This window comes from Schistocerca americana, chromosome 2 (assembly GCF_021461395.2).
Source record: "Schistocerca americana isolate TAMUIC-IGC-003095 chromosome 2, iqSchAmer2.1, whole genome shotgun sequence".
Taxonomy (NCBI): Eukaryota; Metazoa; Arthropoda; class Insecta; order Orthoptera; family Acrididae; genus Schistocerca; species Schistocerca americana.
Window position 1 is genome coordinate 862658226 of NC_060120.1, and position 15493 is coordinate 862673718.

Genomic DNA, 15493 nt, shown 5'->3' on the forward strand with positions numbered 1-15493 from the left:
GTAATCATTAAATCAGATGTTGACTACAAATCTGAAACCAGTAACAAATTTTAGTATAGTAGCATGTAACCTAGACATTAGCAATTACAATCTATGGTGGTTTAAATTAAAATGTAGGTTTCCACTTCCATTCGGTGGCCTTTACTGAGGCAGTCTTAGACTGCAACTTCAAAATCACTGATATGCGGGTAATCAAAAACCATAAAATATGATCATGGCATATCAGGTAAAAGATGTCTGTCTGATGAAGCCCATGGCAGTTCTGACTACACTTCGTAAAGTAGGGGATGTATTCAGTAGCATTCGGTTTAAACGAATCTCTTAATCTGCAGCTACTAATTATGAAACTGAGGATATTGTGGTGTAGTGTCACATTATGTACTGTCTGTTATTTTAAATATACCATGTTTCACTTTTTTTTTAATATTTGTCTTATTATTTTTGCAGTCATGCATAGTGGCAGTTGTTGTTCCTGATGTTGATGTTATAAAATGCTGGGCTCTTGAAAATGGAATACCAGGAACATTTTCTGTGCTATGCAGCCACCCAGAAGTTAAAAAGCTAATTTTTGATGATATGATCTCATGGGGCAAGGAAGCAGGCCTCAAGTCCTTTGAACAAGTAAGTAGCTCTCCACTTGTACAAGTAGTAGTAGTAGTAGTAGTAGTAGTAGTAGTAGTAGTACTGGGCTTCTAAGGGACTCGAAGCTCCTGTGCCAGTCTCACATGATTCCTCCAGATGCTCCTGTCTCGTGCTACCTCTTGCCAGTTATTTATTCCCAATCTTTCACATATGCAATCAATTTCATTTTATCTTTTGCCGTATGGATTTTCCCTGAATATCCGTAACACAATTTGATCTTCTTTCATTCTCATCAGATGTCCAGCCCATCGCAGTTTTCTAGCATTTATTATGTTCACTATCATTGGTTGTTGTGATAGCTTGTGGATTTCTATGTTGTATCTTCTCTTCCATTGTGATTCATTGCCTATAAACTTTATTCTCAAACACTTGGAAATGGTGGTGTTCTGTTTTCGTTAGGCTCCATGTTTCTGCCCCATAGATTATAACTGGTCTGATGATTGCATTATATAACTTTATTTTAGTTTTCCTAGTCAGCAGTTTGGACTCTAAGAGATTTTGTATTGCATAATAGGCTCGGTTAGAATTTTGCAGTCTCGCTTTTATTTCTACCTGTCTCTGATATTGTTCATCTATCATTGATCCCAGAAATTTGAACTGTTCAACATGCTCGAATTTGTGTTCGCCAACTATTAGATGTGATTGGTTATCCCACTGATCTCTACATCTTTGAACTATCATGTATTTTGTATTCTCGTCATTTACTTTCAGGCCAAGTCTTGATGCTTCTGTTGCAAGTTCCACAAATAATTGCCTAATATCTATTTCACTGTTTCCAATGAGCAATATGTCACCTGCGTATCCTTTCTTGGAGGATCCCAGCAGGTACCAGTTTCAGTTTCCTCACAACTCTTTCTGAAGCTATATTGAAGAGAAGGGGGGACAAAGCGTCTCCTTGTCTTAACCCAGTTTTTTCTTAGTGGTCAGATTTTAATCGATTTAGTAAAACCAAATTCAGTCATTACATTCCACAAGCTTTGTCTATGGATGGAGTCAGAAGCTTTCGTGAAATCAATGAACAGATAATGTATTTTTTCTTTATATTCACAAACTTTTTCATTTATTGATTTGATTGCAAATGTGTTGACAGTGGTGGATCTGTTTTCGCGGAAGCCATTTTGATAATCCCCAATTATACTTTCTGCATATGGTTTTAAGCAGCATAGCAATAAACAAGATAAGATCTTATAACCTGTATTGACTAATGATATTCCTCTATAGTTTCTGAGATCTTCCCTTTCTCCTTTTTTATTTATAGGGACTATTAATTATTCTCTCCACTCCGTTGTAACGTCCTCTGTTTCCCAGATTATTTGTATAAGATGAAGTAAACGTATGTGCAGTGCTTGTATCTCACTTGGGATGCTGTCACTGCCAGTTGCTTCACCATTTTTAGGCGTTTGAAACACTCTACTACCTCCTCATATGTGGGTTCTGGAATTTCCTCACAGTTGTGACTGTTGCCAGAACTAGTAACGGGTGCATCTGGATCAGAACAATTCAGTAGGTTGTGAAAATACTCCTTGCTTGTTGCTAAAATTTTTCTTGGTTCAATCATTTAAATCCTTCATCACCTTGGTTTTGTGATTAAAACCTTTTCTAATTTTGTTGATTGTACCATAGATTTTCCGCATGTTATTTTGATGATATTCATGAATCGATTCAATCTGTTGTTTTAGGAATTGTTTCTTTTTCTTCTGGTTAATTTTGTTTGCTTGCATTTGAGACTGCCGATAATAAAGTTCTATTTAAGGATTCTTATTTGTTTGCAACCATTTCTTTTGTAGCTTCATAACCTTGTTTTCGCTTCTTCGCACTCTTCATTGAACCATTTTTCCCTGCCTTTCTTAGCTCTCTGCGGGTTATTATTTGCTGCTGTGAGGATGGCTTCTTTTACATTGCTCCAGTATTCATCACTGGTCATTTCAAGGCTTTCTTCCATATTACTTAAGGCATCAAACCAGTTTGAAACTTCATCTGTTCATGTTTCCCAGTCTAAATTTTACTTTTGGTGCTCCCTTCAGCTTGATTTTCATTGTGCTTATTACTAGATTATGATCTGACCCCATTTCAGCTCCTCAGAAGGATTGTACGTAACTAATTGTTTTTCTGTGTTTACTATATATCAAAACATGATCAATCTGATTTGCTGTTTTCTTATCACTTGAGTACCATGTTTCTTCCTGTATTCTTTTATGAGGGAAGGTAGTACTGCTAATGATCATATTTGTTGCAGCAAAATTTATCAGCCGAATGACATTATCATTACTTTCCTCATGCAGACTTCCTTTTCCAATAGTTGGTCTAAAAATATCCTCTTTTACTATTTTTGCATTAAAATCGCCTCTTACTATCTTGATATCATGTTTTGGTAGTTTTTTTTTTCCACAGGTGTGGTAAGTTTTCATAGAAGTTATCCTTCGTTACATCATCTTTGTCATTAATTGGTGCATGAAAGTTTTTTAGTGACAAGTTGAACCACTTGAACCCGATTCTAAGGTAGCATAGTCTTTCATCAATGGCTTCAAAGCTTATTACTGTGGGGAGAACATCATTTAGTACACAGAAGGCCGTTCCAAATTTGTGATAACCATTTTCTTTTCCACTGTTGAATATTGTGTACTTATGTCTAGTTGTTTGCTGAGTCTTCAGAAGGATACTGTTTTAAACATACTCTGTACATTCCATGTTCCGACTCTCATGTTTGATTTCCATTGCAAGGTCATCATATTTTGGGGTCCATTTTTCATCCAAGGCTTATGTGAGATATTTGTAATATTAGAGTTTTCTGTAGCTGGGTTACTGGCCCTGCGTACAATCCTCAACCTGGAGGACCGGGTCTTTTTCTGTAGGGGTGTTTCTCCCTTAGTCTTTGTAGATTCCTCAATCTACCATAAGGCAGCAGTGCTTATTTTAGTGCACCCCAAGTATTTTATTTCCTTGGTATCCATCATAAGATCCCTCTCAAGCATGGGGCAGAGTACACATGGAAGGAACGCTCTTATATTGCGGCAATCTTTTATTCATTCATTCATCCACTATGTTCTGTAGATCCATCTAGAAGGAGAACTTTCAGAGATGCGGAGTAAGTCAAGGTATACACTGGCAAAAGACAAGGAAATCATAGAAACTTAATCTGTACTTTGTAATAACAATCATCATACTGATTAATGATATTCACAATTTTTCTGTCTAAATTTGAGTAAACTGGAAAGGAAGCTGCTACTTTGGGAAAAAAAGCTGCTCTCTCCATTTTACTATTATTGTGCTGGATTTTTCGTACTGCAACTTACTAAATACAGCTGCTAGGATCGTATATACATTATATGTAGAACACTATTCTATGTCATTCTGTTATAATTTACAAAGCAGTTACCAATCCAGAATGCTGTCCTATGCACTATCATTTTGTTGGTGACAGTCTTTCTCAGTCCTGTGACCTGAGAACTATCTCATCCATCCTATTAATGGGTGTCTGTAATTTAGTATGTAATTGGACACTCTGTGCAGGTGGATACTTTTCATACACCCAAATGCTTGCAGAACCATCATAAAATCCACAAAGCCACTTTCTTTACAACAAAATTCTTTCTCAACATTCCTCTTTCTTCTTCCCCACTCCATTGTTATACTTTTCCTGTGATGTTGCCAGATATTGGCTTTTGACAAGTGTGTACAAGTGTAATACTAATCCCAAGGAACATAAAAGATTAGACAAATAAAAGTGAAAAGAGTGTTTTAAGCGGATTGAATAGGTTGTAATTCCTCACTACAGCTTCGCTTTATATAAAATTAGAAAGGCTTCGTACTAAAGAAAAAAAGTAACATATCACACATTGTGGAGCAGGAAAACAACAGAGGCTTATTGGTTGTTCTTTTTCCTATCAATGTGTGGTGTCCATTTATTGCTTCTTTTGTGAGTAGCATTTTATAACTCTATAATTTCCAGAAGCTTCCTTAAACATTTATTTCACAAAAGCAATAATACATAAAAAAACTGATATAAACAGTACAGTTCACAAATAGATAGTAATAGAACCCTGTCCTCCTTTAACATATTTAGGATGGGTGGATGATAATTTTTAAGCAACTCGTGCTGATATCAGTATTGTTGGCTTGAAGCAAAAGCTCCTTAATTCTTTCTCAACATTCCTCTTTCTTCTTCCCCACTCCATTGTTATACTTTCCCTTTTACTCCTTATCACAACCATTGTCCTTCTTTTGCCTTACTTCTGTTTTACACTGCTGCTGGCTATTACATTTATTTTATTTTCACATTCCCTCAGTTAGGTTTATGAACTAATTTTATCATACAATAAAAGAAGGAAAGAGTTGGCAACAAAAAGCAAAGATTAAGCCTGAGTATATTTCACCATCCTGATATTGCAGCATTAACAGAGTTATTACCATTACACTAAGCTAAGCTAACAGTAATTGCGCAGTAAATTATTAAACTATTTTTGTCATGGTATTTTAGTGCAATCAAATAGTGGTAAGAAAGTGTATTCTATTAAAATTCTGCTCTGTCCAGTTGATTTTTAACTGTGATGTTGCCAGATATTGGCTTTTGACAAGTGTGTACAAGTGTAATTATTATTCTGTTTAAACCATGCACTCACAGCCAAATATAGTAATAATTATCTTCTCACTGTTGGCATATTTTTAGTTACCCTGGACTTATGATCTTGTTTGTAGTATTTCTACTACAATATTGTTTACATTTGTAAAAAATGTGTTTCTGTAGCTTCATATACTCATTGTTCATTCATCACATATCTCTTTTTCCCTGGTACATACCTTGGTATTCTTTTTTATTTTATTTAACCAGACAAGAATTGCAGGTTTCACTCGAGCTATTACCTGCTTAAACTATAATCTTCAGACCCTGTGTTCAGATCTGAAGATGCCTATAGATTTCCATTGAAAATGGCGACAGTTAACTGTCACCTGGTTAAACAAAAGAAAAATAATTATTACATTAGTTACAGCATTCTGCAAAATCATAGTTGTTGCATTTTACAAAATATTTTGTTGTTATTCCTTAAGACCATACCAGTGTGTACATCTGTTCCAATGCTTGGAATGTTGTCAACTTTTTCACAATATCAGTTTTCTGTAACCTATTGTTAACTGTACTTTCTTCTTACATTTAATTAAAATTGCTGTCTTTTGTCTAGGTTAAAGATGTGTATTTGCACCCTGATCCATTTTCTGTACAAAATGGTTTATTAACACCAACACTGAAGAGTAAACGACCTCAGCTGAAGGCTTACTTCAAACCTCAAATTGAAGATATGTACGCAAAACTCACGTAGACATTTCATTTAAAAAGTTAATAAAACTGATCAAGTTATGAACCTGAGAAGGTGATACTGATACCATGTAAGAATCATGGGAATATGTTTCTACATTTTTCTTGAATATATTTATTTCCATTATTTATAATATGTTTAAAGATCATAAAACAATGTGATAAGTTTTTCATGTGAACAAAAACTACATTATTTTGTGAAAAGATAGATCTACTAACTGTGACTATTATTTTGTGAGACTTGTGAATATGATAAATGAATGTGGATGTCTGAAAGAAAAGTGCATATGATCTTGGAATGACAAAAATGTTAAGAAACAGCATAAATGTTCTGAATGATCATGTGTAATTTATTACTGCTAGTTAAAAAACTTCACAAGTGAGTGGCTGATTCTTTAAAAAAAATCTGCATCTAAGCTCTTAATTGCAATTTCATTTGTAGAAAATAATGTTTACACACATTGTTTTTTATTTAAAAAGATACTTTTTAATTGTTTAACATACTTCAGCTTTAGAACAAAACATTTTTATAGTTAAAATGGTTTATTTAAAGATGTGTTCTGTTGTATACATGTGTAATATAGTGATTGTTACATCTTTTTTTGTATTTGTTGTATTCACTTGCAAATTTCAAATGGTTCAGTTGTGTGTGGTTTAAAAAAAAAGCTCTTAGGTAAAGTTTAGTTCTATTTAGTACTGCAATTCCTATAATTAAAGACCATCATCTTCATTATATTCTCAAAATATTGTCAGTATTTACTCAATGAGAATGATGTTTGTGCAAACATGCACTAAACACAAATAGGTACTGAAGTTGTTTTAAACTTCGTTAAATATATTTTTTTTTCCTTCTGCTGTCAGATATGTGAATTACTGATGTTACTGCATGTGCCTTTCTAATACTTAACACAATATATGATTGTCAAAAAAATTACACCAAGTCAGATCAGTGCAACTTCAAATAAAATTCCATAGTTTGTGATTTTCTCTTAGTAAAATCCTTTATTACGTTTAATTCAACTGTTTTTAATAAAATCCATAAAATGGTTTCAACATCACAAAGATACTTGAGGCTCAAGATATTGAAATATTTGTTTTCAAGCTTTTTATGTTGCATCAGCTGGCTGCTAATCTACTGCTGACCCAGGAACACAGAATACTTACCTTGTAATACTGTGCATCTTTCCACATGTGATATCAGAGAAAATAAAAACTGAAAGCTACACCCAAGTACTTCTGGTTGTGTGTGACACACACACACACACACACACACACACACACACACACACACACACACACACACGAGAGAGAGAGAGAGAGAGAGAGAGAGAGAGAGAGATTTTGCAAAAAAGTTGTTGAAATGGCTGATTAACTGAAGGACTGTGATTCTCAGGCAAGGAGAACTAGTCGGTAAAAGTGGCTTTCATGAAAAAACTGATAGTGAGGCTGATCAGCAAAGTAGGTCTACATAATTACAACCAGATAAGGAGCATTACTAATAACCATTACTACATCTTTCAGAATAAAATTAAGTCATCAGTTGCACAGATATTTTTATTTCTCTTTACAAGTGTAAACAAATTATTTTGTCGTCTTCAGAAGCTTAGTATTGGTTTAGCAGATGTCAATATCTTCTTCACAGAAGCTTAATGCCACGATGTGTCCAAAACTGCATATATTCTATGTGATTTTTATAACTACAGATTGATAAATTTACAGTACATGAATCACATCTGTGTACACGTCAAGCTATTGTGCCAACAGCAGGGAACTTATAACTATGAGGAAGATATTGGCATCTGCTAAACCAATAGTAAGTTTGTGAAGGTGACAAATTAATTTGTTGGAATTTGTACACTGAAGTAAAAAGATCTGTGCAACTGATGACTCAATTTTATTCTGAAATACACTGACTGAAAAAAAAAAAAAAAAATTGCAACACCAAAAAATAATAAAACCGCAGTAATGAAATTCTGGAAATACATTTCTCTTGGATACATATGAGTGAGTAACACGGTAAGACCACAGGTAATGTAAGTACAAAATAAGCCATTGTGAATGTGAAATGCTGGTACACTAATAACTAGTGTAACTGCCAGTGTTGGATGTGAGCTTGCAAATGTGCATGCTTTGTGTTGTACAGGTGCTGGATGTCAGTTTGTGGGATGGAGTCCCGTGACTGTTGAACTTGGTTGGTCAATGTAGGGACAGTTAAAAGCTGTTTATGGATGATGCTGGAGTTGTCATCCCAACGGTGTCCCATATGTGCTCGATTGCAGACAGATCTGGTGATCGAGCAGGCCAAGGCAAAATGTCAACACTCTGTACAGCATGTTGGATTACAAAGGTGGTTTGTGGGAGACCAGTAACCTGATGGGGAAACACTCCCTGGAATGCTGTTCATGAATGACATCAAGACAGGTTGAACCACCAGATTGATGTACAACTTCGCAGTCAGGGTGCATGGGATAACCATGAGTGTTCCTGCTTTCTTATGAACTGCAACTTTGACCATAATTCCAGGTGTAGGTCCAGTGTGTCTAGCACACAGACAGGTTGGTAGCAGACCCTCAACTGGCCTGCTCCTAAACAACACACAGCCATTACTGGCACAAGGCAGAACCAGTTTTCATCAGGAAACGCAACAGGCCTCCACCCTGCCCTCCAATGAACTCTCCCCTGACACCACTGATGTTGCAAATGGTGGTGGTTTGGGGTCAGTGGTTGTGGTTGTTGTTGTGGTCTTCAGTCCTGAGACTGGTTTGATGCAGCTCTCCATGCTACTCTATCCTGTGCAAGCTTATTCATCTCCCAGTACCTACTGCAGCCTACATCCTTCTGAATCTGCTTAGTGTATTCATCTCTTGGTCTCCCTCTACGATTTTTACCCTCCACGCTGCCCTCCAATGCTAAATTTGTGATCCCTTGATGCCTCAAAACATGTCCTACCAACCGATCCCTTCTTCTAGTCAAGTTGTGCCACAAACTTCTCTTCTCCCCAATCCTATTCAATACCTCCTCATTAGTTATGTGATCTACCCACCTTATCTTCAGCATTCTTCTGTAGCACCACATTTCGAAAGCTTCTATTCTCTTCTTCTCCAAACTGGTTATCGTCCATGTTTCACTTCCATACATGGCTACACTCCATACAAATACTTTCAGAAACGACTTCCTGACACTTAAATCTATACTCGATGTTAACAAATTTCTCTTCTTCAGAAACGATTTCCTTGCCATTGCCAGTCTACATTTTATATCCTCTCTACTTCGAACATCATCAGTTATTCTACTCCCTAAATAGCAAAACTCCTTTACTACTTTAAGTGTCTCATTTCCTAATCTAATCCCCTCAGTATCACCCGATTTAATTTGACTACATTCCATTATCCTCGTTTTGCTTTTGTTGATGTTCATCTTATACCCTCCTTTCAAGACACTGTCCATTCCGTTCAACTGCTCTTCCAAGTCCTTTGCTGTCTCTGACAGAATTACAATGTCATCGGCGAACCTCAAAGTTTTTATTTCTTCTCCATGGATTTTAATACCTACTCCAAATTTTTCTTTTGTTTCCTTTACTGCTTGCTCAATATACAGATTGAATAACATCAAGGAGAGGCTACAACCCTGTCTCACTCCTTTCCCAACCACTGCTTCCCTTTCATGTCCCTCGACTCTTATAACTGCCATCTGGTTTCTGTACAAATTGTAAATAGCCTTTCGCTCCCTGTATTATACCCCTGCCATCTTCAGAATTTGAAAGAGAGTATTCCAGTTAACGTTGTCAAAAGCTTTCTCTAAGTCTACAAACGCTAGACACGTAGGTTTGCCTTTTCTTAATCTTTCTTCTAAGATAAGTCGTAAGGTTAGTATTGCCTCACGTGTTCCAACATTTCTACAGAATCCAAACTGATCTTCCCCGAGGTCCGCTTCTACCAGTTTTTCCATTCGTCTGTAAAGAATTCGCGTTAGTAGTTTGCAGCTGTGACTTATTAAACTGATATTTCGGTAATTTTCACGTCTGTCAACACCTGCTTTCTTTGGGATTGGAATTATTATATTCTTCTTGAAGTCTGTGGGTATTTCACCTGTCTCATACATCTTGCTCACCAGATGGTAGAGTTTTGTATGACTGGCTCTCCCAAGGCCATCAGTAGTTCTAAAGGAATGTTGTCTACTCCGGGGGCCTTGTTTCGACTCAGGTCTTTCAGTGCTCTGTGAAACTCTTCACGCAGTATCATATCTCCCATTTCATCTTCATCTACATCCTCTTCCTTTTCCATAATATTGTCCTCAAGTACATCGCCCTTGTATAAACCCTCTATATACTCCTTCCACCTTTCTGCCTTCCCTTCTTTGCTTAGAACTGGGTTGCCATCTGAGCTCTTGATATTCATACAAGTGGTTCTCTTCTCTCCAAAGGTGTCTTTAATTTTCGTGTAGGCAGTATCTATCTTACCCCTAGTGAGACAAGCCTCTACATCCTTACATTTGTCCTCTAGCCATCCCTGCTTAGCCATTTTGCACTTCCTGTCGATCTCATTTTTGAGACGTTTGTATTCCTTTTTGCCTGCTTCATTTACTGCATTTTTATATTTTCTTCTTTCATCAATTAAATTCAATATTTCTTCTGTTACCCAAGGATTTCTATTAGCCCTCGTCTTTTTACCTACTTGATCCTCTGTTGCCTTCACTACTTCATCCCTCAGAGCTACCCATTCTTCTTCTACTGTATTTCTTTCCCCCATTCCTGTCAATTGTTCCCTTATGCTCTCCCTGAAACTCTGTACAACCTCTGGTTCTTTCAGTTTATCCAGGTCCCATCTCCTTAAATTCCCGCCTTTTTGCAGTTTCTTCAGTTTCAATCTGCAGTTCATAACAAATAGATTGTGGTCAGAATCCACCTCTGCCCCTGGAAATGTCTTACAATTTAAAACCTGGTCCCCAAATCTCTGTCTTACCATTATGTAATCTATCTGATACCTTTTAGTATCTCCAGGATTCTTCCAGGTATACAACCTTCTTTCATGATTCTTGAACCAAGTGTTAGCTATGATTAAGTTATGCTCTGTGCAAAATTCTACAAGGCGGCTTCCTCTTTCATTTCTTCCCCCCAATCCATATTCACCTACTATGTTTCCTTCTCTCCCTTTTCCTACTGACGAATTCCAGTCACCCATGACTATTAAATTTTTGTCTCCCTTCACTACCTGAATAATTTCTTTGATCTCGTCATACATTCCATCAATTTCTTCATCATCTGCAGAGCTAGTTGGCATATAAACTTGTACTACTGTAGTAGGCATGGGCTTTGTGTCTACCTTGGCCACAATAATGCGTTCACTATGCTGTTTGTAGTAGCTAACCCTATTTTTTTATTCATTATTAAACCTACTCCTGCATTACCCCTATTTGATTTTGTATTTATAACCCTGTAATCACCTGACCAAAAGTCTTGTTCCTCCTGCCACCGAACTTCACTAATTCCCACTATATCTAGCTTTAACCTATCCATTTCCCTTTTTAAATTTTCTAACCTACCTGCCCGATTAAGGGATCTGACATTCCACGCTCCGATCCGTGGAATGCCAGTTTTCTTTCTCCTGATAACGACGTCCTCTTGAGTAGTCCCCACCCGGAGATCCGAATGGGGGACTATTTACCTCCGGAATATTTTACCCAAGAGGACGCCATCATCATTTAATCGTACAGTAAAGCTGCATGTCCTCGGGAAAAATTACGGCTGTAGTTTCCCCTTGCTTTCAGCCGTTCGCAGTACCAGCACAGCAAGGCCGTTTTGGTTAATGTTACAAGGCCAGATCAGTCAATCATCCAGACTGTTGCCCCTGCAACTACTGAAAAGGCTGCTGCCCCTCTTCAGGAACCACATGTTTGTCTGGCCTCTCAACAGATACCCCTCCGTTGTGGTTGCACCTACGGTACGGCCAACTGTATCGCTGAGGCACGCAAGCCTCCCCACCAACGGCAAGGTCCATGGTTCATGGGGGGTCAGTGGTATGTATGCTATTAGGCATCTAGCTCAGAGCTGTCCTTGAAGTAACTAATTTGTAACAGTTCTTTGTGTCGCTGCGGTGCCAACTGCTGCTCAAATTGCTGCTGCAGATGCAATATGATGTACCAGAGCCATTCACTGAACATGATGGTCTTCCCTCTTTGTGAAGCCATGTGACCTTTCATTCTTGTGGCCAATGCTGCCAGCAGTAATGTACAGTGGCTGCCAAGCTTTTCTGCAAAATCGTAGAGCACCACCAGCTTCTCATAGCCTTATTACACAAACTCATTTAACTTCAGTGAGGTGCTGATAAAGGTGTCTTCGTTACCTTAAAGCCATTCTTGACTAACATCTACTCGCCATGTCCAATCTCAGAGGTAACTAATGAGGTAACAAATGCTCACGATTGTTTCAACGTTTATTTAAAACAAACTTGACTTGCATCCTGATAGTGGTGCTACTAGCATCACTCTTATGCAACTGGCACAAAATTGTAATAGAAATCATCTTTCAAATGTGGAAACATGTCTACCTACTTTAATTTCTGTTGCGCAACTCCTCCTTGATGTCCAGAATTTTTTTTCCTTCAGTATATACACTACAGTTGCTGTAAAAATAACAGCTATATATAAAATAATAAAAATTAATGCATCTGACACACACACACACACACACACACACACACACACAATATAGTAGCCAAGTGCAGAAGGTACATTTAAATGAATTTGTTCCTACAGATTGCTGCCGCAGTTTCTCACTGCTCTTAGACAGTGAACTTCGAATGTCATTAGTTTTATGCCCCTACATCTACGTGGCAGTGCATCTCATTCTGCATGCACTGTAGGTGAAGGAAGTGTACTTCATACAGCCAACTTATGAGACTGTGTAGTCCTACTAAATTTAGTCCGAAGCAACTTAATTTGTTGAACTGTACTTTTCCTACTGTGCTTTGGCTGTTTGTAAGACACACACACACACACACACACACACACACACACACACACTCACTCACTCTTAGTCGTCCTCTGCACAGGCATGGATCAAGCTGTGCACTACTATATACCCTTATGTGAGCGGTGGTGATTCAAGCTAGTAACTGCGAGGGCAAGGGAATAATTTCTTTCCCATAGATTCATCATCAAATTACTCTGGTAACATTCAACAGTGTCAATGTGGTGTATTGCTTTAGATCGCCAGTGTTTCTTATTGAGATCGCCTAGGAGATTGTTCTGTTTTTCCTTTGAGCCACATTCTCCATAGCAAGGGATCACCGTCAGCTTCAACTGACCCTGCCTGTACAAGGCATACTTTGCTTGGCACTTTCAGATGAAACTGTATGCTGTGGTTTGTTCACGCCAACATGCAGCATGATCCATCTTTACACACAACTTTTTTCCATGCTTAAATCGTCCACTGTCAGTGGTCCTGCTCATATACTAATAAATGACCTGTGATATGCTGTCAGCAAAGGTACACATTCTGAAACTCACAAGGAGGCCATAGTCAAAAATACTATTGTTAGCATGTAGTTGTCCAGGACTGAATTTGTGAGTGAATTGGTGCATTCTGGATTGTTTAGCTGTTAGAATCTGAATGAACTGAGAGCAAGCCAGTCATCCACACTTTGTTGGGCACTTGACAGAGCAGTGACAAGCTTATGTAGGAACACAAAGGCTGGGTTTCTTGCAATAATTGCTTCACACATCTTGTGAAACTACTCTGGTAGAAATTAATCAGTTAACATTTGAGCTAAGAATTTGCTGTATTGTGATTTGATTAAAAAGAAACCAGTGCTTCAGGTCATACACAACATGTAAGATCAAAGTGCTCACTGCAGAGCCTTGAAACATGACGTAAGGAAAGCCAACTGTGGCAGCATAAATTTGGAACCATTTTCTGTATTGCTCCAAAATATCTGGCCACGTACCTATGCACAGAGTTCTTGGCTTTAGATCATTGTGTATGTGACTAAGATTTGAAAATAAATGATCTCACATCACCAGGATTATATGCTGTATAATATATATTCCCTTGATACCCTCTCTAATATGATATTCTACATAGAAAAGGTAATGTATTTTACTTCACAAATTTAAAACCTAAATTTCTGTAAATGTTATTTTAGATAATCTTGGTTCATTTTCTGTAATAGAGGACCTTGCTCCTTTTAAGAATGTTACATCAGTAAGTAATATGAATGGGTCAGTTGACCACAATTCAGAAGTGAATGGTGTCACTGGTAAAGTTCTGCTGGATATTAATTGTGATAAATAGATAACAAAGGAAACCACAGACAGTCTTACAATTATAGATATAAGGATCAAAAAACTAAGGCTAGAAATAAAACAGGTTTCGTACTATGCTAGTAGTGAAAAAAATTAAAAAACCCTGGGGGTTTGAAGTTACTTAAGAATTAAATTCAGTTCTTTGACAAGATGACAAAACAACGGAATAAAAATGTTCTGTGTTACAGGATTTGCATGGGGGGAATTGGATTCTCAGACTACTTATTGATATCGGCTGATGAAAGTTACGCCAATCCAAAATGTCACATAAACGTTAATGGTGATGATGGTTTCACAAATTAATTCTTCTGAATTTCATAAAAGTAATGTAGAAAATCAGATAATCTTTAATTGATTCCACATGGTCATATCTTAAGTTCACTGCTGTCTGTTCAGATTAATGTAACAGAGTTACCTCCTTATTTTAAGATAATAGTATTTTTTTAAAAGATCAACCTTCAAACATTCAGTAACAGAGCACAATAAAGCGATTTACAAGAAGTACTGACAATGTTCTCTTCCTTAAATTTCTTTTTCTCAAGGAACAATTCCAGTGGGTTAAATGTCTATCAATGTGAGTTCTTTAGTGACACTGCATTTTCCAAGCTTACTCTTGGGCTAACTAGAAATTTTTGAGGATCCATAATTCCTTTCTTTGTTGGATGTAGATATGTTTTCTGAATGTAATACTCCATTGTTGGGGATTTTGCAAATGCGTCAAATATTTTGTTCTGAATAAGTGTAGGTGTATTTTTAGGATTACTAGTTTTTGACATCACATTAACTGTATTAATCAGCTCTTGATGCAGGAAAGGGCAGATAGATATCCACTTCCTTTATTGCCATAAGTCTACTGTTCAGTTTGATGTACACTGCTGTTCAGACACACGAAGACTGAATGCCATGTGTATAGTTTCCACTGCGATGCTAATTCTATATTTTTAAAGCTCCATTTGTTTGCCATTGCTGTTTCCTCATTTCTACAGTACAATTTTTCTATATGGATTCAAGCGCCTACCATTAATATCCACAAGAGATGCTGTCCCATTTTTCCCCTAGTATACTGAAACAGTAACTGAAGAAATACTATTTCACTGCAGGAACACATGGAGCAACTTAGTGACCAAGAATGTAAATACACTGCAGCAAGATTTGCAACAAACGTGACAATGAAGGTAGAAAAATTCTGTTTCATGCTAATAATTTACCCATCTATTTCTGCTCCGCTCCATCCTTATT

General features: G+C 37.1%; 1 protein-coding gene across 2 annotated transcripts in view; it reads left to right on the forward strand.

Moving 5' to 3' along the window:
- The window catches only part of LOC124595900 (long-chain-fatty-acid--CoA ligase 1), a 262999-nt gene extending 256064 nt beyond the window's left edge, over positions 1-6935 (forward strand). For both annotated transcript variants that reach the window (XM_047134808.1, XM_047134809.1), the window contains 2 exons: positions 448-621; positions 5820-6935. In XM_047134808.1, coding sequence (XP_046990764.1) covers positions 448-621; positions 5820-5957 — 312 coding nt within the window. In that variant the 3' untranslated portion in view covers positions 5958-6935. The remainder of the gene's footprint in view (positions 1-447; positions 622-5819) is intronic.
- The last annotated feature ends 8558 nt before the right edge of the window (positions 6936-15493 follow it).